This window comes from Ursus maritimus, unplaced genomic scaffold (assembly GCF_017311325.1).
Source record: "Ursus maritimus isolate PB19 unplaced genomic scaffold, ASM1731132v1 scaffold_24, whole genome shotgun sequence".
NCBI classification, from domain to species: domain Eukaryota; kingdom Metazoa; phylum Chordata; class Mammalia; order Carnivora; family Ursidae; genus Ursus; species Ursus maritimus.
In genome coordinates this window covers 43,875,927-43,901,655 of record NW_024424897.1, presented here as the reverse complement: position 1 = coordinate 43,901,655, position 25,729 = coordinate 43,875,927, and the positions used below count along the sequence as shown (strand labels likewise).

The 25,729-nt window shown below is 41.5% G+C and overlaps 1 protein-coding gene across 1 annotated transcript in view; it reads left to right on the top strand.

The window, feature by feature from the left end:
• The window catches only part of LOC103667175 (14-3-3 protein epsilon), a gene marked incomplete in the record, with an annotated part of 104,026 nt that overhangs the window by 68,548 nt on the left and 9,749 nt on the right, over positions 1 to 25,729 (top strand). Inside the window, 1 exon segment of the mRNA XM_040641122.1 lies at positions 22,449 to 22,648. Coding sequence (XP_040497056.1) covers positions 22,449 to 22,648 — 200 coding nt within the window.

Below are 25,729 nucleotides of genomic sequence, written 5' to 3'. Positions count from 1 at the left end.
ATATTTAACATAACTTTAGCTTTACTTTTTTTTTATTTTTAAAAATTTAAGTAGGCGCCATGCCCAGTGCGGGGTTTGAACTCACAACCTTGAGACTGAGAGTTGGGTGCTCTATTGACTGAGCTAGCCATGTTCTCCATATAAAGTTTAGGTTTAAATTTGGCTATATAAATGCTAATCAAATTTAACTTGACTTTAAAAATATTATTATTATTATTTTTTTTAAAGATTTTATTTATTTATGTGACAAAGAGACAGCCAGTGAGAGAGGGAACACAAGCAGGGGGAGTGGGAGAGGAAGAAGCAGGCTCCCAGCGGAGGAGCCTGATGTGGGACTCGATCCCGGAACGCCGGGATCACGCCCTGAGCCGAAGGCAGACGCTTAACGACTGCGCCACCCAGGCGCCCCTGAAAATATTATTAATCTTGTTTCGGGGTTACACCGCATGCCTTAGGGTCTCCTTAATGTTTCTTCCCTTCATTTACTGTAGCTTGTTGATTTCTGTCATTTTTCCTTGTATTGGCGTCTGTTGTATTTTTTTAGAAGACTTTCTTTATTTGAGAGAGAGAGTTGGAGCCTCTACACACAAGCTGGGGGAGGAACAGAGGAAGAGGAAGAAGCAAACTCCTTGCTGAGTGCAGAGCCGTATGTGGGAACCTCAGCCGAAATAAAAAATCGGATGCTCAACCTACTGAGCCAACAAGGTGCCCCCATTCTTGGTCTTTTTAATCAATAGGTATTTATTTAATGAGTTTTGGGAATGAGTTTCCCCTTCTGAATGATCAAAGAATTTATCATTATACCTAATTCAGAAGAGCTTACAGTCTAGTTTAAGGAAAATTGTGTCTAAAAACAAGAATGAGGGCCACCTGGGTGGCTTGGTTGGTTAAGTGTCTGCCTTTGGCTAAGGTCATGATCACAGGGTCCTGGGGTCAAGCTCCACGTGGGGCTGCCTGCTGGGTGGGGAATCTGCATCTCCCTCTCCTGCTCTCTCTCCCCCCTGCTTGTGTTCTTGCTCTTAAATAAATAAATAAAATCTTAAACAAAAACAAGAATGATTATTGCTAACTTTTGTGATACGGGAATTTCAGAAAAGGGGAACTGACGGCATTATGGACTGTGGTTATCAGGGAAAGCTTGAGTAATAGAACTGAATAGATAGAATGAATTCATTGGGGTGGGTAAGATTCCGGTGGTGGGAGAGGGAGGTTCTTTCAGATATATTATCAAAAGTACAGTATTGGGCGGGGAGGCGCCTGGGTGGCTCAGCCGTTAAGCATCTGCCTTTGGCTCAGGTCGCATCGGGCTCCCTGCTCAGTGGGAAGCCTGCTTCTCCTTCTCCCACTCCCCCTGCTTGTGTTCCCTCTCTCACTGCCTCTCTCTCTGTCAAATAAATAAATAAAATCTTAAAAAAAAAAAAAAGAATGGAGTATCTGGGCTAGAAAAAAGAAATGGAGTCAGATTATGCAAAAGGTTGTATTATGTTTAGATTCTAAACTCTGTTCTTTATTTAGCTCATTACTACATCAAGCTTAGCTCATCACTACATCAAGCATTGTTTTAACATTCCTCTAAAGGGCTTATATCCTCCTGGATTCTTCCCTCCCCATTTTTTAAATCTTGGAAGACAGGCAAGCAAAGAAAAGCATTTTAACATATTGATGAGTTTTGTTATGTGCCAGAGAATTTGCCTATGCACTCTTCATTTTAATTCTCAGAACCCAGTGAGAGTTGTAGATGAGGAAACAGGAAACAGTCTCATAGAGGTTACGTGACATAGGTCAAATAGCGTGTATGTAAATACCTAAGCCAGAATGAAAGTCTCATCTAAATTTGGCTATAAAGGTGGTGTTTTCCTAGCATGCTATGTTTCTCAGAGTGTTTCTTTTGGTACACCTAGTAAGGGTACAAGTGGTAATGTATATTTGGCAGGAACAGTGAAGTGTTGTTAGAATAAGACCTCTTTTTTTTTTTTTAAAGATTTTATTTATTTATTTGACAGAGATAGAGACAGCCAGCGAGAGAGGGAACACAAGCAGGGGGAGTGGGAGAGGAAGAAGCAGGCTCATAGAGGAGGAGCCTGATGTGGGGCTCGATCCCATAACGCCGGGACCACGCCCTGAGCCGAAGGCAGACGCTTAACCGCTGTGCCACCCAGGCGCCCCTAAAATAAGACCTCTTAAGAGAGGCTTCCCGGTCTTCTTGTTTTCTGTTTCAAAAATCCTGTTTCATGGTACTCAACACAAAGTGTACTTCTTTCTTTATTTGTGAAGATTTTATTTTAGAGAGCACGTGCGCCTGTGGAGGGGAGGGGCAGAAAGAGGAAGAAAGAAACCCAAGCTGACTATGAGCTGAGCGCTGAGCCGGACATGGGGCTTGATTCCATGAACCTGAGCTGAAAGGATTAGGTGCCTAACTGACTGGGCCACCCTTGTGCCCCCACAAAGTGTACTTCTAAATGAATTTGTAATCCTGTCCACTGTAAGCCATTTAAACATTTGCTTAGCGGGTTGCCTGGGTGGCTCATTCAGTTGGGCATTTGCCTGGGATCAAGCCCCATATTGGGCTTCCTGCTCATCGGGAAGCTTGCTTCTCCTTCTCCCTCGCCTGCAGCTCCCTCTGCTTTTCTCACTCTCTTGCTCTCTTGACAAAAAATATCTTCCCAAAAAATCTGCTTAAAGAAAAATCCCAGGAGCAGTTTCCAAATCTTGCCAAATAGTTTAGTTCAGATTATTCGGTTCAAATTATTCCTTCCTTTGTAACTCTTCTTTTTTTTAAGGTAGTTTTTACATCCAATGTGGGGTTCGAACTTGTGACCCTAAGATCAGGAGTCCTTTGCTCTACTGACTAAGCCAGCTAGGCGCACCTTTATAATTCTTGACTGACTCTTGCGATACATATCCTGGGGCACCTGGCTTGCTCAGTTGGTAGAGCTTGTGACTGTTGATCTGAGATTGGGGGTAGAGCTTACTTAAAATATGTACATACATACATATATATCCTAATATTTTGCGGGTTTTAACTAAACATATGTAGTGATTATTATAATAGCATTTTATCTTCTAGGAAAATATAAGTGATACAAGACTCCTAAAAGCTTACCTCAGGTTTTTATTGTATCCTTAGATCCTTTCTACATTATTTGCCATTGCAATTACAGTAGGTTAAGGTTTTTTTTTTTTTTTTTTTTAGGGGTTCCTGGGTGGCTCTGTCAGGCGACCAACTCTTGATTTCAGCTCAGGTCATGATCTTGGGGTCCTAGGATCAAGCTCTGCATTGGGCTTTGTGCTCAGTGGGGAATCTGCTTGAGAGTTCTCTCTCCTCCTCTCCCTCTGCACCCCCCCCATGCTTTCTCGCTGTCTCTCAAACCTTTTTTTTTTTTAAGTGTTTATAGATTAAATTACAGTTTTGAGTAATGTAAAATCTCAAACTGTTTTAGCATCTCATAGAGCTATTAAGTGATTTGGAAGCACACTCATACCAATGCAAATAGCCTTTATTTTGTTTTTGTTTTTTATTTTCAAAGATTTTATTTATTTATTTGACAGAGAAAGAGACAGTGAGAGAGGGAACACAAGCAGGGGGAGTGGGAGAGGGAGAAGCAGTCTCCCCACTGAGCAGGGAGCCCGACTTGATCCCAGGACTCTGGGATCGTAACCCGAGCTGGAGACAGATGCTTAACCCACGCACCCCGCAAATAGCCTTTAAAATAATGGTACCACAACCTTTGAGTATACTCAAGCAGATACTAAGCAGATTATTCATTTATTTATTATAGGTTTATTTGAGAGAGAGATTGAGAGTGTGGGCAGGGGGAGGGGCAGAGAAAGAGCAGGGGAGAGAATCCCAAGCAGACTCCCAAGCTGAGCGTGGAGCCTAAATTGGGGCTCAGTTTCACAACCCTGAGATCACAGCTTGAGCCAAAACCGAGAGTCAGGTGCTTAACTGAGGTTCCTAGGTGGCTTAGTTGGTTAAGCGTCTGACTCTAGATCTCAGCTCGGGTCTTTCTTACGGTTGTGAGTTCGAGCCCTATGTTGTTGAGCCTACGTTTAAAAAAAAAAAATTAAAAAGAAATGCCCTCATGAAACCAGAAATACCCAAGTGAAAACCGCTTCTCATGTAAATCTAGTCAAACATTTCCTGTCACTATTCCCTTTTTAAGTAAAGTTTCGTATGATAAGTCTCTCTTCTAAGTATATTGGAAATTTTCCCCCAATAAATTTGCATACTTCTTTTTTATAAGTAACAATAAAAAGTTTAACTTCAGACATCTTTTTAAGATTTCATTTATTTTAGAGAGAAAGAACACAGGCAGGGGGAGGGGCAGAGGGACAAGCAGACTCCCCGCTGAGCAGTGAGCAGGCTATAGGGATCAAACCCAAGACCCTGAGATCATGACGTGAATCTAAGACACTTACTTGACTAAGACACCCACACGCCCCATAATTTTGGACATCTTAAGTTGTTGCTTTAATTGCTGTTAACCATCGACAAAATTTGTGGTCTTCATTAATTAATTGTTCATAATTTCTATGTGTATCTCTTTTAAATAATGTCTGATCTGACTTGACAGCCTTTTTTTTTTTTTTTTTTAAGATTTCTTTATTTGAGAGAGCTCGAGCGAGCACGAGTGAGGGGGCAGAGGGAGAGGGAGAGAGAATCTCAAGCAGGGAGGCGCCACACTGAGTGCAGAGCCCAGCTCAGGGCTCGATCTCACAACCCACAAATCACTATCCAGGCTGAAACCCAGGAGTCCACAGCATAACTGGCTGTGCCACCCAGGCTCCCTAACTTGACAGCCTTTTTTATTTTAGTGTGGTTTCATTGGCTTTTCTTTTTCTTTTCTTTTGACACACTGTGCTACCTCTCCTCTTTTCCCAACTTCTGTACTTAGATGGAAGGGGCCTGTGAGCTGTTCTCAAACTTGAGCAGAACTTATGTAATTGTAGAAGCAGTGAAGACCCCTTTTCTGATTATTTTGTTTTTCCCTCTTCTGGTTTGACCAGGAATCCTCAACTACCAAAAGGCATAGATCCTCACTTAAACCTTTGTTGTGTGAAATCTCTGAAATTTGGGGAGTAGTTTGGTTCCCAAGCATTCCTATCCTATCCTTTGAGAATACAGACTTAGCAGTCACAATTTAGGGTTATATTACCCGCCCCCCCCCAGGTTTTATCAATTCTTTAGAAAAGGTTTAAAACATGTTTACAGCTGTTTTGTGTTTTCAGTTTTGAGATGCTAAGTAGATTACATCCAGGCTACTTTGCTTTCCAGAATCTTAGGGGGATTGTGTAAAATTATATGGGAACTTCTCTGAAGATGAAAATCATCCCTTTGACTATTAAATATGTGCATGCCATATGACAGACACTGTACTTCCATGGCAACCTCAGAACATGAATGAATCATATAGAAGCATGACACTTAACTTCTCTGTATAGACTGATTGTCTGGTAGAGTTCCTTTTCATTTGTTAATTTCTAAACTATATCTTTTTAGAACTAAGTACTGAGATTTAAAAGGAGACGTTCTTCACTTTGAAGTTCTCTGGCCAGCCAGAGCTCTTTTCTCTTAGGTCTTTTAGTTCTCCCTTTGGCCCTCAGTCTAGCAGTTCTCCGAATTTATTTGCTGGTGCAGGTCTGGGTTTATGTTTTTTATTCCTTTGGGACTCCATCCCCCATGCAGACATCAGGTTGTCCTTTGCTGCTGTACTTACTACCTTTTTAGCCCAGAAGACACAAATATTTTTCCTACATAGGTGCAGGAGACATCATTCATCATCATGCAAGGATCTCTGCTCTGGTTGTTAATAGTGTATCTGATAATCACAAGATGGGAACATTGTGAAATTTAAGCTATTGACACTCCTCCAAGTTCACCTCTTTTTTTATCATCAAAGGATAAAATACCTTTTTGCAGCAGCTGGGAAAATGCTGGAAGATGTTTTTTCTCTTTCTTCTTGCTGTTCTCTTCTAGTGCAAATGGCTTTCTGTGATGTGATGGTAAGTCTTCTTTATTGTATTTGTCCTTATTTTTAGGTTTTTAGTTATTTGTGAAATGTCTGGTAGTTATAGCCCTCACGTGATAAAGGAAAACTCAAGATGGTGGCATTTTATTGGGATGTATAGGTCTTAGACTGCCACTTACAATTGTACAGTAGATTTTCCCTTTTTGGTAGGAGTTCTCTTCATAGAAATATTTTATCTCAGGATTGGTAAAGACTTCTCTGTTGATATATGCATATAAAATATATTCTGGTAGATCTCAGGCAATTTCAAACAGCCAGGCCTGAAAACTAATAATTAGTCTAGAGAGATTTTTACTCAGATGATTTTTATAATTATACCAAGGTGAATTTTACAGTTTTTCAATTTACAGAGGTATCTTGCTTTTTTCCTTGACCCCTCCCTCAATGATAGTTCTGTGTCATCCCTAGGATAGCTTTGCATTCTTTCCATTTGATATACTGATTTGGGAAACTTGCTTCATGCAAGCCAGTCTTTGGAGGAGTTTCTTTTCAACAGTCTCCAGTCAACTGAAGATTCCACTTCATCATGTCTGTCATCCAAGTTACTTTTCATTGAGAAGGGGACTAGAGTTTGGGACATAGCTACTTAATTCATCTTAGTTTATTTTTTTTAATTGTGTTAAGATACACAACAAAATTTATCTTAACCATTTTTGTGCTTTTTAAAGGTCATATTTATTTCTTCTAAAGATTTATTTATTTATTTTAGAGAGCGAGCAAGCTGGGTGGAGGGGCAGAGGGAGAGAGAATCCCAAGCAGACTCCCCGCAGAGCATAGAGCCTGACGAGGGGCCTGATCCCAGGACCCCGAGAAAGTGACCTGAGCTGAAACCAGGAGTCAGTTGGCTTAACTGACTGAGCAACAAAGGCCCCCTTCCCCCAAAGACTTTTATTTGAGAGAAAGCAAGCACTCACGTGCTGGGGGAGGGGCATGTGGAGAGGGAGAGAGAGAGAATCCCAAGCTCAGAGCTGACACGGGGCTCTCTCCCAGGACCCGTGATCATGACCTGAGCCAAAATCAAGGAGTCCGATGATGAGCCAACTGAGCCACCTGGGCATTTCTGTCTTAACCGTTTTTAAATGTACAATTCAGTGGTATTTAAATACATCACATTTCTCTGAAGCCATTACCACCATCCATCCTCATATCTCTTTATGTTGTCAAACCAAAACTGTATACCCATTAAATAATAACTCCCCATGGTCCCTCCCCCCCAGGCTCTTAAAATATCTGTCTTTATGATTTTGACTAAGTACCTCATATAAGTGGAGTCATACAATGTTTGTGTTTTTGCGATTGGCTTCTTTCACTTGGCATAATGTCAGGGTTCATCCATGTTGTAGCATATTGCAGAATTTCCTTTTTTTAAGGCTGAATAATATTTTATTGTATGTATTTATTACATTTTGATTATCCATTTATCCACTGATAGACACTTGGGTTGTTTCCATGTTTTAGCTATTGTGAATAATGCTGCTGTGAACGTGGGTGTACAAATACATTTTCATGGGGCGCCTGGGTGGCACAGCGGTTAAGCGCCTGCCTTCAGCTCAGGGCGTGATCCTGGTGTTATGGGATCGAGCCCCATATCAGGCTCCTCCGCTATGAGCCTGCTTCTTCCTCTCCCACTCCCCCTGCTTGTGTTCCCTCTCTCGCTGGCTGTCTCTATCTCTGTCGAATAAATAAATAAAATCTTTAAAAAAAAAAAAAAACAAATACATTTTCATGACCCTCCTTTCAGGTTTTTTCAGTATATTCTCAGAAGTGGAATTGTTGGGTCAGATGGTAATTGTGTTTTACAAAATTTCTGAGGAGCGACCATACTGATTACACAGCAGCTTACCATTTTACCTGCCCACCAACAGCACAGGGTCTAATTTAATTTCTCCACTTCTCCATCAGTGCTTGTTTTCTCTTTGTTTGGGTGGTAGCCATCCTTAGTCTTTTATTTTTTTAAAGTTTTAATTTAAATTCCAGTTAGTTAAAACAGTGTAATACTAGTTTCAGGTGTACAAAATAGTGATTGAATAATTCCATACACGAGCTGGTGCTTGTCACAGGTGCACTCCTTAATCCCCATCACCTATTCACCCATCCCCCAACCACCTCCCTTCTGATAACCATCAATTTTCTACAGTTAAGAGGAGTCTGTTTCTTGGGTTGCCTGACTCTTTCCCCTTTACACGTTTGTTTTGTTTCTTAAATTCCACATATGAGTGAAATCATATGGTATTTTTCTTTCTCTGACTGACTTATTTTGCTTGGCATTATATTCTCTAACTCCATTTATGTTGTTGGAAATAGCAAGATTTCAATCTTTTTTATAGCTGAATAATATTCCATTGTGTATATATACCACATCTCATCCGTTCATCAGTTGATGGACACTCAGGCTGTGTCCATGATTTGGCTATTGTAGATAATGCTGCTATAAACTTCGGGGTGCAGGTATCCCTTTGAATTGGTATTTTTGTATTCTTTGGGTAAATACCTAGTAGTGTGATTGCTGGATTGGAGGATAGTTCTATTTTTAAAACTACTTTTAGAACTTTTTTTTTTTTTTTTGAGATTTTATTAGAGAGCGTGTGAGAGTACAAGCAGGGGGAACAGCAGAGGGAGAGGGAGAAGCCGACTTCCCACCGAGTGGAGAGCCCAGGTGGGGCTCTGCCCCAGGACCCTGAAATCATGACCTGAGCTGAAGGCTGATGCTTAACTGACTGAGCCACCCGGGCACCCCTATTTTTAACTTTTTTTGAGGAATCTCCATAGTGTTTTCCACAGTTTGCATTCTTAGTCTTTTAAATAGAGAAAGGAAAGAGCTAGGATTTTTCCTTCACTCTCTTGGTCTAAATGAGCCCTAGGGGCTCTTGACTGGGAAAAGTGGTGTTTATTTTAATCCTCTGTTATAGATTGCTTTGAGGGACTTATTTCCCACCCACCTCCCTTTTTTTTACCTCAACCAGTTGCTTTTCTTTATAAAAGACAAATTACAGCCCTACTCCTCCTGCCTGCCTTTTCTTGATAATCTGTAGCAGAGGAATTGGTAAGCCAGGTTCTCAGAATATCTCCAACTGTTTTGACTCTTGTAAACTACGACATGGTGTTGGTTCTCCTTTAGTCATATGGTGTATAGTATGCAAGGTCAGATCCCTTGTAGATACTTTAGTCTTGTTAATTGTCCCCCCCCCTTTTTTTAAACAGAGCAAGGTTGGGGGAGAGGCAGGTGGAGAAGGGGAGAGAGAGAATCTCAGGCTCAGTGCCCAGCGCTCCATCCCACGATCCTGAGATCATAACCTGATCCGAAAACAAGTTAGATGGTTAACCGACTGAGCCACCCAGGTGCCCTGTTAATTGGGAATGTTCAAATGGTATTTGGGCACTTTACCGAAGTGAGCTAACATAGGACACTATATTAAATTCCCCCTTACATATTCAAAGAACAGACCTCAGACCTTCAGGGTGATACCTTGGGTCTCAGGGGGCTTCTTTAGGGATAGATATACCTAAATTTTCTGCTAGATAATACTGGTTGCAGGGAAATAGTTCTGTTGAAATGGCTAGGAAAGGACCACAGAATCTCTGGTCCTACCTAGGGAGGGAATCCTTATCTGACCTATTCAATCAAGCCCACCAGAATATATTTGTCATAGTTTGTCTTACCATCTTTATTCTTTCATCAAATGTTTGTGTGCCTTTTGTGGCATTAGATGCGGTGCTCTTCTGGGAATATACAGATGAAGACACAGTTTATGCCCTTTTAGGAAGGTAATTCCTTAATTTTTTTTATCAAGGTAATATTTGATGTGAAGGAGAACACTGGTCCTCAATACAGAGAAATGTGAACATGGATTGGAAAGCACAGGAAGGCTTTACAGAAAAGATGTTTGAGTTTGATTCAGAGGGATGAATAGTTTCCCAGAAAGAGGAATGGTCATTGGCCAGCTTGTGGATCTTCACATAAAGCAAACCAAAGATCTCTCCAGACTTGGAGTGACAGAACCTTTTTAAGGTAGTGTCTGATACTCTGCCCCCCCCCTCTTTTTTTTTAAGATTTTATTTATGTATTGGACAGAGAGAGACAGCAAGAGAGGGAACACCAGCAAGGGGAGTGGGAGAGGGAGAAGCAGGCTCCCGCTGAGCAGGGAGCCTGACACGGGACTCGATCCCAGGACGCTGGTATCATGACCTGAGCTGAAGGCAGACGCTTAACGACTGATCCACCCAGGCACCCCCCCCCCTTTTTTTTTTAAAGATTTTTGGCCCTAGGGGTGATTACTTTCAGTGTTCCTGGACTTAAGAGTTTGTTTCTGTGAGCACTTTACTTGGAAAGTTAGTTGAATGTAATGATTAAGAGTTGAGGCACTTAAGTTAGATTGTTTGGGTTTTTTTTTTTTTTTTAAATTTATTTGACAGAGACAGCCAACGAGAGAGGGAACACAAGCAGGGGGAGTGGGAGAGGAAGAAGCAGGCTCCCAGTGGAAGAGCCTGATGTGGGGCTCGATCCCAGAACGCTGGGGTCACGCCCTGAGCTGAAGGCAGATGCTTAACGACTGCGCCACCCAGGCGCCCCAGATTGGGTTTGAATTCTGGTTTTACAGCTTACTAGCTATGTGGCTTGAGGCAAGTTATTCAGCTTTACATTTTTTTGTCTTTAAAGTCAGAATTAAGTTTTGTAAAGTGGCAATATTTTTTCTATGTTGGAAATAATTATGGTTATGACCCTGCATGCTTCTTGAGTACAAGATACATTAATTCTTTCAGCTAGTGCAGTGCCTGCTCATTTTCCCATGACTGATTCTGAACAGTTCGCTTGCGTCTTGACCCTGGATTTCATTAGGAACTGTAGAAATTAGGCTTTGTGGTAACTTGTAGTCAGTCTAATAGGTGAAAACACACCCCCTTGTAGATTTGTACTTTGGCTTTATAAGATTATAAGACTATTGAATCTCAGCAGACTTGCTTTACCAGCTGTCAGGGACAGTCTTGGGAGAATCGTATTTACTGGGATGTTGATGGAGAAATACTGTTGGCATGGGGGTATCTGTTCTGGTAGGCATTGGCATTAAGTTTTTTGGAGATAATTGTTCTGGAGGGTCAACTTGGTGGAAAAAGATGTGTTTTAAATGGGAATAAACCATGTTTTAATGCATTAAGCTTGTGTCTCTTATCATCGCAAGCATTTATTGCATCTGTTCTTAAAACAAAGGATCCTGGGTCGCCTGGGTGGGTGGCTTAGTCAGTTGAGTGTCCGACTTTTGGTTTTGGCTCAGGTCAGGTCTCAGGGTCCTGAGATGGAGCCCCATGGTGGGCACCTTGCTCAGTGGGGAGTCTGCTTGAGATCCTCTCCCTCTGCCCCTCCCCTCGCTTGCATGTGCACTCCCTCTCTCTCTAAAAATAAATCTTAAAAAAAATAAAAGCAAAGGATCCTATCAATTATACTTTTAATTAAAAAAAGAGATCCCCATTCAGATGGATTCAAATAAATACTCAGATTTGAGGTAATATTAAATCACAGTATAGCTCTGGAGTCAGATGGTCTGGGTTTGTAATCTCCTGAATTAGTGATTTTGAACAAGTTTAACCTCCATATTCAGTTTACTCATAAAATGAGAATACTGCTACCTACTTCAAAGGTTTATTGAGAAGATTAAATGCATTAATACATGCAAAGCATTTGGAACAGTGCCTGGCATGATGTGTTTTATTTGTGAATGAGTTTATTGAACGAACGTATTTACACAAATACTTCAAAGAGCAAAACCAAGAATCGAAGCTAAATTAAGGTCAGGGTGAAAAATAACGGGAGTCTCCTTCTGGCAGGATAGTCCAGTAATGAATAGAGGCAAGCTGGTTTAATGTAATGGATGTCTAACTAGGCTGTTACACAGTGAAGGGGAAATGACCTGGAACCAAACAGGCTTATTAGTATGTTTGATTAAGATGCCTTTTCAGTTGGGGATATTGTAAATTTCAGATTTTTTTTTTGGTAACTGGTGATTTTCAGTCAGCTACCCATTGTCCCCAAACTAACTGGAAGGCCCCAAAATTTTATGGCCCAGATTTTGTGTACCAAACTGTGCATCCACACGTAGTCATTGATGCTTCTTTCTCTGGTTCGTAAGTTATGATCATAACTGTTGCAAACAGATTTGACAGCCATCCTCCATCCCAGAAATGCTTAGATCACATTGATAAAATAGTTGTTGCAAAGAAGATTTTTTGAGGGGTGCCTGGGTGGCTCAGTCAGTTAAACATCTGCCTTTGGCTCAGGTCATGATCCCAAGATCCTGGGATTGAGCCCTGCCTTGGGCTCCCTACTCAGCGGGAAGCCTGCTTCGTCCTCTGCCTGCTACTGCTCCTGCTTGTGCTCTCTCTCTGTCAAATAAGTAAAATCTTAAAAAAAGATTTTATGAAATACTGGTTAATTTTGAGAATTTTATGCAAATATAGTTGAATTAATCCTCTGCTGATGGTAGTTTGAGGGTGTGGCCAATTTTGGGTAAATCTGAGCTTTCACATAAAGTTTTGGGATATGTTATAGTCAGGATCATGTTTCTGTTGCTGGTGTTATAAGGGGTAAGGATAACACCAAGGTTCTGGAGCTTCATTGTAGTCATAATTTGTGCAGATTGGTACAAAGCACTGGTATAGAACTCCTAGGGGTAGTAGGAAGTGCTTTCATTTCCTGACTCACGCTACTACTGTCCGTTAGTCTGCTACCTTCAGGAATGGAGAAATTCCTGAAGATGTGGGGCTAAGAGGAGTAGTTAGGGCTTTAAAAATAAAGTAAATAACTCTTGGAGTGCCTGGACGGCTCAGCTGGTTAAGCATCAGGCTCTTGATTTCCACTCAGGTCATGATCTTGGGGTCGTGAGATAAGAGTCCTGTGTCAGGCTCCATGCTGGGAGTGGAGCCTGCATGAGATTCTCTCTCTCCCCCTTCTCTGTACCCCCTCTTCAAAAATAAATGTATGTATGTATGTAAATAACTTTTGTTATTAGCCTGCATGAGATTCTCTCTCTCCCCCTTCTCTGTACCCCCTCTTCAAAAATAAATGTATGTATGTATGTATGTAAATAACTCAGTAATAAAAAGACAAATAAGCCAGTTAAAAGGTTGACAAAGCAGGGGGCCTGGGTGGCTCAGTCAGTTGAGTGTCTGACTCTAGGTTTTTGCTCAGGTCAGGTTTTGCTCCGTGGGGAGTCTGCTTGTGCTTCTCTCTTTGCCTCTGCCCCTCCCCCGCTTGTGTGCACACACCCTCTTTCTGAAATACATTTAAAAAAATGGTTGGCAACGTATCTGAATATTCTCCAAAGTATTTTCCAAGGAACACACAGATGACCAGTTAAGCGCATGAAAAGATGCTCAACATCATGACCTGATACAACTTTACACGCACTAAGGTGATTTTTAAAAAAAGATTTTATTTGAGAGCGTGAGAGAGCACAAGCAGGGGGAGCAGCAGAGGGAGAAGGAGAAGCAGGCTTCTTGTTTAGCAGGGAGCCCGATGTGGGGCTTGACCCCAGGACCCTGATCATGACCTGAGTCCAAGGCTTAACCCACTGAGCCACCCAGGTGCCCCCTCCCCTTTTTATAGAAATTAACAAATGTTGGTGAGAGTACGGAGTAATTAGAATCTTCCCATATTGCTGGTAGGAATGTAAAAATAGTGCATGCCTCCTGAAAAAGAGTTTGGCAGTTCCTTCTTCAAAAGGTTACTATGATCACCCTGCAGTTCCACTCCTAGGTATATACGCAGGAGACCTGAAAGCATACTTGCATAAATTTAAGTTCATAGCAGCATTGTTCATAATAGCCAGAAAGTGAAAATTCAACTCAAATGTCCATTAACTGATAAATGTAGAAATAAAATGTGGTATGCCCATGGAGTATGTGAAGTATATTATTAGGTACTGCCCTCTGGGTGAACCTAGAGATATGCTAAGGGATAGGAGCCAGTTACAAAAGACAACATATTACAGGCATACTTGGTGATACTGAGGGTTTGGTTCCAGACTACCTCAATAAAGCGAACATCACAATAAAGTAAGTCAGATGAATTTTTTGGTTTGCCAGTGCCTGTAAAAGTTATGTTTACAATATACTGTAGTCTGTTAAGTATGGAATAACATCATGTCTAAAAAAAAATCACATGCCTTAATTAAAAATACTTTATTTCTTAAAAATGCTAACTGTATCTGAGTTTCAGTGAGTCATCTTTTTGCTGGTGGAAGGTCTTTCCTCTGTTTGATGGCTGCTGACTGATTAGGGTGGTGGTTGCTGAAGGTAAGGGCAGGTGTGCCAACAATGAAGTTTTTCTGCATCAATTGACTTCCTCTCGGGAGCAGTTTCTCTGTAGTACGGGATGCTGTTTGATGGCATATTACACATGGTAGAATTTCTTTTCTTTTTTTTTTTAAAGATTTTATTTATTTATTTGACAGACAGCTAGCGAGAGAGGGAACATAAGCAGGGGGAGTGGGAGAGGAAGAAGCAGGCTCCCAGCGGAGGAGCCTTATGTGGGGCTCGATCCCAGAACGCCAGGATCGTGCCCTGAGCCGAAGGCAGATGCTTAACGACTGAGCCACCCAGGTGCCCCAACACGTGGTAGAATTTCTTTAAAAATTGGGAGTCAAGCTTCTGAAACCGTGCCACTGCTTTATTAACTAAGTCTAAGACTATTCATCTCAAGAAACCATTTTCTTGGGGCGCCTGGGTGGCTCAGTCGTTAAGCATCTGCCTTCGGCTCAGGTCATGATCCCAGGGTTTGGGATTGAGCCCTGCATCAGGCTCCCTGCACTGCGGGAAGCCTGCTTCTTCCCTCCCCCTTCCCCTGCTTGTGTTCCCTCTCTCTCTGTCAAATAAATAAATAAAATCTTAAAAAAAAAAAAAAGAAAGAAACAAACATTTCTTTGCTGCATTTGTAAGAAGCAGCCTAACTTCTTTGTTAGTTTTATCATGAGATCACAGCAATTGAGTCAACCTTCAGGCCCACTTTATTTTGTTATTTTTTTTATTGAGGTACAGCTTACAACATTAACATTAGTTTCAGGTTTACAGCATACTGATTCGACGACTATGCATTATGCTCTGCTCACCACAAGTATAGCTATCATCTGTCAGCATACAACACTTTTTTGTTTTTAAAGATTTTATTTATTGGAATTCCTGGGTGGCTAAGGGCGTCTGACTTCAGCTCAGGTCATGATCTCAGGGACTTGGGATGGAGTCCTGCACCGGGCTCTTTGCTCCTGCGGAGAGTTGGCTTCTCCCTCTGCCTGCCATTCTTCCTCTGCCTGCTGTTCCCCCTGCTTGTGCTCTCTCTCTTTGTCTGATAAATAAATAAATAAATCTTAAAAAAAAAAAAGATTTTATTTATTTGAGAGAGAGTGAGCATGTGCACAAGCTCGAGCTCCAGAGTGCTGACACAAGTGAGGGAGGGGCAGAGGGAGAGGGAGAGGGAGAAGCAGACTCGCCGCTGAGCAGGGAGCCTGATGCAGGGCTTGATCCCAGTACCCTAGAATCATGACCTGAGCTGAAGGCAGATGCTTAACCAACTGAGCCATCCAGGTGCCCCACCATACAACACTATTACAGCACACTGACTATATTCCCTATGCTGTGCCTTTCATCCCTGTGACTTACTCATTCCATACTTGGAAGCCTGTACCTCCCACTCCCCTTCACCATTTTGCCCATTCCTCTACTTTCCTTTCCTCTGGCAACCACTAGTTTGTTCTCTGTATTTATGGGCCTCTTTCTGCTTTTTTGGTTCATTTATTTTGTTTTTTAGATTTCATATATAGGTGAAACCATATGGTATTTGTCTTTCTCTGTCTTATTACGATAGCACAATATCCTCTGTGTCCATTTGTGTTGTTGCAAATGACAAGATCTCATTCTTTTTTATGGCTTTTTTATTCCACTGTAGGGATCTTCTTTACCCGTCTATTGATGGACACTTAAGTTGCTTCTCTGTCTTGGCTGTTGTAAATAATACTGCAATAAACGGGTGCATATATCTTTTCAAATTAATGTTTTCTTTTTTCTTTTTTTTTTTTTTTGAGTAAGTAGTCGTGGAATTACTGGATCATATGGTATTTTGTTTTTAATTTTTTGAGGAATCTCTATACTGTTTTCCACAGTGGCTATACCAGTTAACCTTCCCACCAAAGGTGCATTAGGATTCCTTTCTCTCCACATGTTCTCGAACACTTGTTATTTCTTGTCTTTTTGATACTAGCCATTCTGATGGGATATAACTCATCTTGGTTTTGAGTAGGTCCACTTTTAAAAATTTATTTATTTTTAAAATATTTTATTTATTTATTTGACAGAGAGAAGGAGCAGAGGGAGAGGGAGAAGCAGACTCCCCGCTGAACAGGGAGCCCCATGCGGGGCTCGATCCCAGGCCTAAGGCAGACGCTTAACCGACTGAGCCACCCAGGCGCCCCACAGGTCCACCTTTTTTTAAAGTTGATTTATTTAAATAATGTGTACACTCTGGGTCCCAAACTCATGACCCCGAGATCAAGAGCCTCATGCTGTACTGACTGAGCCATCAGGTGCCCCAGGTTAAGTCTGCTTCTAATTCTAATTCTTTTGCTATTTCTATCATATCTGCAGTTAATTTCCTCCACTGAAGTCTTAAACTCCTCAAAGTCATCTATGAGGGTTGGAATCAACTTCTTCCAAATCCTGTTAATGCTAATGTATTGATCTCCTCCCATCAATCGTGAATGTTGTTAATGGCATCTAGAATGATGATTCCTTTCCAGAAGCTTTTCAATTTATTTTACCTGGATCCATCAGAGGAATGAGTATCTTCGGCAGCTGTGCCCTTACAAAATTAATTCCTTCCTTCCTTCTTTCCCTTCTCCCTCCTTTCCTTCCTTAGTAAGCTCTACACCCAGCATGGGGCTTGAACTCATGACCCCAAGATCAAGAGTCACATCCTCTCCAGACTGAGCCAGTCAGGCACCCCTCAAATGTATTTCTTAAATAATAACACTTAAAGTCAAAATTATTCCTTGATCTTGGGGATGCAGAATGGATGTTGTGTTAACAGGCATGTGAAAACATTAATCTTCTCCATCTCCATCAGAGCTCTTGGGTGACCGGGTGCATTGTCATTGAGCAGTAATATTTTTAAAGGAATCTTTTTTTCTGAGCAGTATGTCTCAACAGTAGTAAAGTCTCAACTCAGTAAACCAGGGTGCCTGGGTGGCTTAGTCGGTTAAGCCAACTGATCCTTGGTTTTGTCTCTGGTGGTGATTTCACAGTTATGGGATTGAGCCCCATGCCTGGCTCCCCTCTTAGTAGGGAGTCTGCTTGGGATTCCCTCTCTCCCTCTGCACCCCCCCAAATAAATAGATAAATCTTCAGAGATACTCAGTAGACCATGTTGTAAGCAGACGTGCTGTCATTCAGCCTTTGTTCCCGTAAACAGCACAGGCAGAGTAGATTTAGCCTAATTCTGTTTTCTTTTTTTTTTTTTTAAGATTTTGTTTTTTAAGTAATCTACATCCACCGTGGGGCTCAAACTCATAACCCTGAGATCAAGAGTTGCATGCTCTATAGACTGAGCCAGCCAGACACCTGGATTTAGCATAATTTTTTAAGGGCATAGGATTTTCAGAATGGTCATTGAGCATTGGCTTCAACTTAAAATCACCAGCTGCATTAGCCCCTACCTAAACAAGAGTCATCCTTTCCTTTGAAAGTTTGAATCCAGGCGTTGGCTTTTGTTTGGCTGTGAAAGTGTTAGATAAGGCTGTTTCGTCTGTTAGTTTAACCTTTGTTAATGATGTTAGCTAGATCTTCTGAGTAACTTGCTGTAGCTTCTGCATCAGCACTTGCTGCTTCACCTTGTTACGGAGATGACTTCTTCCCTTAAACCTCATGAACCAACCTCTGCTGTCCTGCAGTTTAACTTCTGCAGCTTCCTCACCTCTCTCAGCCTTCATATAATAGAAGAAAGTCAGGGCCTTGCTCTGGTTTAGGTTTTGGCTTAAAGGAGTGTTGTGGCTGGTGTGATCTTCTATCCAGACCACTAAAACTTGCTCACTATCAGTGATAGGGCTGTTTTGCTCCTGTGTTAACTGGTATAGCACTTTTCATTTCCTTCAAGAACTTTTACTTTGTATTTACAACTTGGAAGATTGTTTGGGTTTTGGCTTGTATCAGCTTTCAGCATGCCTTCCTTACTAAGCTTAATCATTACTAGCTTTTGATTTATAGTGAGAGATGTGTGACTCTTCCTTTTGCTTGACTTAGGGGCCATTTTAGGGTTATTAATTGACCTAATTTCAGTATTGTCGTGTCTCCGAGAATAGGGAGGCCTGACGGGGGAGAGGGATAGATGGCGGAGGGTGGAGAGACATGACATGGCACGGAATGGCAGGCAGGTCAGTGGGAACAGAACACATTTATTAAGTTTGCCATTTTATATGGGTGTGGTTTGTGGTGCCCCAAAACAATTAGAATAGCAATATCAGGGGTAACTGATCACAAATCACCATAACAAATATAATAATGAAAAAGTTCGAAATATTGAGAGAATTATTGAAATGTGACACAGAAACATGTAGTGAACAAATGCTACTGGAAATAAGATGCCAATAGACTTGATTTACACAGGGTTGCCACAAACATTGTTTGTAAAAAACAATTCTGTGAAGCATACTAAAACAAGGTATGCCTGTATATGGTTCCATTTATATGGAATGTCCGGAATGGTAAATCCATAGAGATGAAAGTACTTGGTTACCTAGGGTTGAGGGAGTTGGTAGTAGGTGGGGAGTGATTGCTGATGGGTATGGAGCATTTCTTTTTCAAGTGATGAAAATATTGTAAAATTGGTTGTGGTAATGGTTGCACAACTTTGTGAATATACTAAAACTACCACTAAATTGTAAATTTAAATGGTTGAATTATATATGTGAATTATAGATTAATAAAGCTGTTATTTACTAAAACTGGACAACTGCTGCCTCTGTAGTTGTACCACAGTCGTCTTTGCCTTGGTTTTGGCTTTCTAAATGATGAGAATGCTGTATTTAATTGAATCTGGGGTAGAATATCATTGAGTGCTTTAAATATATTTCAATCCCCCATTCTGCCCCCTTATTGTAAAAATATTGTTGAAATGTTGAAAAATTTGGGGGTGCCTGGGTGGCTCTGTCTTTGGGAAGCCTGCTTCTCCCTCTCCTCTGCCTGCCACTCTCCCTGCTTGTGCTTGCTCGCTCTGTCAAGTAAATAAACCTCTTTAAGAAATTTTTTTTTGAAGATTTTATTTGACAGAGAGAGAGAGAGACAGCCAGCGAGAGAGTGAACACAAGCAGGGGAAGTGGGAGAGGAAGAAGCAGGCTCCCAGCGGAGAAGCCTGATGTGGGGCTGGATCCCAGGGCTCTGGGATCACACCCTGAGCCGAAGGCAGACGCTTAATGACTGAGCCACGCAGCACCCCATCTTAAATTTTTTCTTCCTAATACTTCTTTATCTTATTTTATTTTTTAAAATGATTTTATTTATTTATTTATTTGACAGCGAGAAAGGGAACATAAGCAGGGGGAGTGGGAGAGGGAGAAGCAGCAGGCCTCCCACTGAGCAGAGACCCCGATTGATACAGGGCTTGATCCCAGGACCCTGAGATCATGACCCAAGCCGAAGGCAGATGGCTAATGACTGAGCCACCCAGGCGCCTCCTAATACTTCTTTTTTAATGTTCCAGAGTTACATTTAAAAATCCACTTTATTGAAGTATTTGTATATGATAAAATAGATCTCTTTTACATGTACAGTTAATTCTTGAACAACATGGGTTTGAAGTGTGTGGGTTCACTTACATGTGGATTTTTTTTTCAGTGAATATAGTACTGTGAACATTTTTTCTCTTATGATTTTCTTTATAACTTTTTCTCTAGCTTTATTGTAGAATACAGTGTATAATACAACATACAAAAACGTGTTAATTATCAGCAAGCTTCTGGTCAACAGTAGACTGTTAGTAAAGTTTTTGGGGAGTCAGAAGGTATACTTAGATTTCTAACTACTGTGACTGCTTAGTGGGTCTGCCCACTCTGCTCTCCTGTGTCATTCAAGGATTCAGCTGTACAATTCAGTGTTTAATAAATCTACTCAGTTGTATAACCACCGCAGCAGAGCAGTCCTGTTACTCCTCAACTTCCTTTGCATACAAGCTCCCTTCACTTCGCCCCTATACCTTTGGTAACCACTTGTTTGCTGTCTTTATAGTTTTGCATTTTCTGTAACTTCAAAGTTTTTGGTCTGGCTTTTTTCAGTTAGCATGATTATGTAACTCATCCATGTTGTTATTTGTATCCATGGTTTATTTTTTGTTCTTGAGTAGTATTCCATTGTATACATGGACTTTTGTGTTGTTTTCATCTTGGCTGTTCAAAAGTTGCTGTGAACATTTGTGTAAAAAGTCTTTGTGAAGATATATTTTCATTTCTCTTGGGTAACAACTGGTAGTGGAATTGTTGAGTCTTAGAGTGTTCTGTGTAAGAACTACCAAACTGTTTTCCAAAGATCTTATTACCATCTTAATGTTTCTGTTAATTTCATGATGCTCCCAAAAGGATAATGTTTTTAAACATACTTCCCTAGGATTACACATTATTTAACTATTAAGCAGTGTTTCATAAAGTTACCATCTGCATCATACCTTAAGAGACTGCTTATGTTTAGAGTGTTAATGTATGACCACAGATTCTGAATCAGTAAAGTTGGAGAGCCATATGACAATATGGCATTTAGTCTTTTCTAAAAGCATAGTTTTCATTAATACATTTATTAGGTTAGTGTTCATTGAGCTGTTTTTGGTTCTTCCTCTGCATTCACATGCATTGTTTTATTTTTTTTAAAGGTTTTTAAAAAGATTTATTTATCAGCGCGCACAAGCGAGCACACGTGCAGAGGGAGAGACCTCGATCTCAGGGCACGACCCTGAGATGAAATCAAGAGTCAGACGCTTAACTGACTGAGCCACCTAGGTGCCCCTTGTTTTAAGCAGGCTCCACACCCAGTGTGGGGCTTGAACTCATGGCCCTGAAATCAAGACCTGAGCTGAGATCAAGAGTCAGATGCTTAACCAGCTGAGCCACCCAGGGTCCACTCATGGGCATTATGCTACCTATTTTTTCCTTTACTTGGGGATCTCCTAAGATTTATCTGGGTCCCTTTCTTTGGTCGCCACCTAGTGGTAATAAATAGGAACCATCAAAAGTTTTGCTGATGAATTGAATTCATAGGAGGGTGGACAGTTTTCCTTCTAAAGGAGGAAGGATGGAAACATCCAAAGGTAAGTTTGTTTGTGTTTGTGATTAACCAAATGCTCAAATGTGTATGTTTGCTGTATGAATGCTCTTTCCTCCCATGACTTTGTAATACAGTTTATTCGTATTTACTTGGGAAATAATTTATTTGTAAGAAAATACATTTTAGAGCCTATAACCTTTTTTTTTTTTTTTTAAAGATTTATTTATTTTAGAGAATGGTGGGGCGGGGGTAAGGGGCAGAAGGAGAGGGAAAGAGAAACAAGCAGACTCCCTTGCTTAGTGCGGTGCTTGGTCTTACCACCCTGAGATCACAACCTGAACCGAAACCAAGAGTCGGAGAACCAACCAACTGTGCCACCTAGACGTGCCTGGAGCCTGTAACTTTTTAATATTTGTGTAAACTGCCAGCTCAGTTATTTGTACCAAGAAATGGGCAGGTGTCCTTTCCTAGTTCCCTTATTTTTTATTTTATTTAATTTTTTTTAAAGATTGTATTTATTTGACAGAGTGGAAGAGCACAAGCAGGGGGAGCAGCAGAGAGGGAGAGGGAGAAGCAGGCTCCCTGCTCAAGGCACGGGGCTTGATCTCAGGACCCTGGGATCATGACCTGAGCCGAAGGCAGACGCTTAACTATCTGAGCCACACAGGTGCCCCCCCAGTTCCCTTATTTAATGAGATAGGTCGTTCCAAACCATGCTGTGAATTACAGTAGGTACTATATGAAGTTTTGATTCCATACATCTTTTATTACAGATTCTCTTGTTCCAGGCTTTTAGTTTACTTTCTTTTACATGTTTTTAGTTTTTTACTCATTTTTTAAAAGATTTCATTTATTTGTTTGAGAGAAGGGGCAGGGGGAGAGGGACAAGCAGACTCCCCACTGAGTGGGGAGCAGCACGGGGCTCCATCCCAGGACCTCGGGATCATGACCCGAGCCAAAGGCGGATGCCCAACCAGCTGAGTTACCGAGGCACCCCTACTCATATTCTTAGTTTCAATGATTGTATGTTAAAATTCTTGCCTTTTTACACTAGCTTGACAGAAAAAAAAGACCTGTGAAGGGATATTGTGTAACAAAACTTACTTTGTAAGGTCTGATCTTTCTTTTCCTTTATAGAAATGGTGGAATCAATGAAGAAAGTGGCGGGGATGGATGTGGAGCTGACAGTTGAAGAAAGAAACCTCCTATCTGTTGCATATAAAAATGTGATTGGAGCCAGAAGAGCTTCCTGGAGAATAATCAGCAGCATTGAACAGAAAGAAGAAAACAAGGGAGGAGAAGACAAACTAAAAATGATTCGGGAATATCGGCAAATGGTGAGATTATCATATCCTAGACATCTTTAAAGAAAGATGCCTTCTTGGCGTTTGGACATTTTATTTTGAAGTTTTATTTATTTAATCTCTACACCCAGTGTGGGGCTTGAACTCATGACCTCAAGATCAGGAGTCTCATGCTCTTTCTGACTAAACCAGCTAGGGGCTGTTTTGTAAGATTTATTTATTTGAGAGCGAGAGCGCATGAGCCGGGGGAGGGGCAGAGGGAGAAGCAGGCTCACCACTGAGCGGGGAACCTGACATGGGGCTCCATCCCGGGACCCTGGGATCATGACCCGAGCTGAAGGCAGATGCTTGACTGACTGAGCTACCCAGCTGCCCCGGTTTTGGACATTTTAGATCACAGCCTAGTACACATGTGTTGTATACATGTGTGATAACATTTTATATTTCAGTGGATTTGCATTTTTTACTTAACCTGTATTAGGAAATACAGGCTATACAATGTTTCAGGAAAGACGTGAAGAATTTTTCCCTGGAAGCTGCAGAGGGCGTTCAGTTTTAAACACCACACAAGTAGAGAACTAATTTGATCTTTGTTCTTGTTGTAGTTAGCTGCAAAATGCTTCATTGAGTGACTTGAAATTACCATTCACGAGAATTTAGCAAAGAATTTAGCAAGTATTTTTGTACCTCTTATGAACCACACAGTTTGCTAAGTGCTATGGGGAGAAAGATGAGACAAATATACGTTACTGTCCTTATGGAGGCTCAGTCTCGTCCTTTTTTTTTTAATAGAATAGAAAATGTTAGAGGGCATTGGAAATTTCATGAAGTTATTGTTTCAGATGTTATATAAATGTATGTAATTTTTCTTACTGTGGGTTTTGGTCAGAAAAGTACAGTAGCCATTGATCTAGTCAGTGGTTTCCGACCAGAGGTGATTTTGCTCCTCAGAGAACACTTGGCAATCTTTGAAGACATTCCTTTTTTTTTTTTTTTTTTTTTAAGATTTTTTTTTGGAGAGAGGGGGCAAAGGAAGCTGGGGGGGGGGGGGGTGAGAGAGAGAGAAGCAGGCGCCCCCTTTGAAGACATTCTCAGCTGTCACAACTTGAAGGGTGCTACTGGCATCCAGTAGTTAGAGACAGGAATGCTGCTTGCTCTATATCCTGTTGTGCATAGGACAGCACTACACAACAAAGAATTGTCTGGCCCAAAATGTCATTAGGACTATGCTGAGAAACTCATCCTGGTGGAAGAGATAGGCATATGTAAACACATTTAGAATACGGTGAGGGAAATTACAGGAAGACTCATGAAGTAGCACAGGGAGTGAAATTGGTAGGGAGAAGAAAAACAAACTACATTTTTATTTTAAAGGATTTTATTTGTGAGAGAGAGCACAAGCAGGGGGAGTGGCAAGCAGAGGGAGAAGCAGGGTCCCTGCCAAGTAAGGAGCCTGATGCAGAACTCGATCCCAGGACCGTGGGATCATGACCTGAGCCGAAAGCAGGATGTTTAACCGATAAGCCACCCACGCGTCTCCAGAAACTACACTTATTAATTATCTCTACCTCTGTTGCGCACAGTTTTGAGTGGGGAGATATTAGTACATATAATTGTGCAAAGTAGGGTGTTTATTTAAATGACCCTGTAAAGAATAGGTTATTGTTCTACTCTATAGGTGGGGAAACTAAGGTTCTGAGTAATTGATTAACATACCTGGGGTCACATACAAGGATATTAGTCTGTCCATTAACCTCAAGTATGTTGGAACAAGAATGTGGATTGTCAGTAGAAAAGTTTGGTGTCTCAGCAGGATGATGAAATGAGAAAGTTAGGGGTGCCTGGGTGGCTTAGTCGTTGAGCATCTGCCTTCGTCTCAGTTCATGATCCCAGCGTTCCGGGATTGAGCCCTGCATCAGGCTCCCTGCTCAGCGGGAAGCCTGCTTCTCCCTCTCCCACTTCCCCTGCTTGTGTTCCCTCTCTTGCTGTCTCTCTCTCTCTCTGTCAAATAAACAAAATCTTTGAAAAAAAAAAAAAAAGTTAAAAGTGCTGAAGAGAGAGAAGTTGGTGCTGAATTGTGGGATTTGGATTAAGTAGGAAAGGAAGCAAGAAGCAAAGAGAGGGACTGGTAAATTGGGGGAAGAAGAAAGATTCAAGAGGCTGGTGTCTTGATGTGTCCCTAAGTAGGAATAACAGGAATAAAGGAAGTAAAAAAGGGGGGTGCCTGGGTGGCTCATTCATTAAGCAACGGCCGTCAGCTCAGGTCCTGATCCCAGGGTCCTGGGATCAAGCCTCGCGTCGGGCTCTCTGCCTAGCGGGAAGCCTGCCTCTCCCTCTCCCGCTCCCTCTGGTTGAGTTCCCTCACTCACCGTCTCTCTCTCTGTCAAATAAATAAATAAAATCTTAAAAAAAAAAAAAAAAAGTAAAATGGAAGTTACGGTCCAGTAGTGAAAAAGAATTTAAGACTTCTTGGATAGAACAACACAGGGATATTGAGAAAAAAGGTCATGGAGTTGAGATCAAGGAACTGTGTTGAAAGGAACATGGGTGTGATACTGGGAATTGGAGAGGTAGGCTGTGAATATGGATGAAAGGCCTGTAGAGATCCACTGATGACAGATTCTTAGAAATTAGAACATAGAGGATGAGCTTCCAAAGAGGAGCTGTTCGGAGTAATAGCAGCCAGTCATATTGAGTCAGTGGGGAGCTAGGAGAATTCAGAAGTTGTCTTAGGGGCGCCTGGGTGGCTCAGTCGTTAAGCGTCTGCCTTCGGCTCTCAGGGCGTGATCCCAGAGTCCTGGGATCGAGCCCCACATTAGGCTCCTCCACTGGGAGCCTGCTTCTTCCACTCCCACTCCCCCTCCCCCTGCCTGTGTTCCCTCTCACTGGCTGTCTCTCTCTCTGTCAAATAAATAAATAGAATCTTAAAAAAAAAAAGAAGTTGTCTTAGTCCTACAGTAGTTGCCACTTGAAAAGCCACAAGGGAGGTAGTTATTCAGGAAAGAGCTAGTTTAACCTAGGATAAGGATGAGATTATAGGAGAAGAGAGAATGGGGCAATTCTTTACAATGGAAAGAAGGTTCCAGAGGGCATAAGAAGAATTTGGAAAGGTTC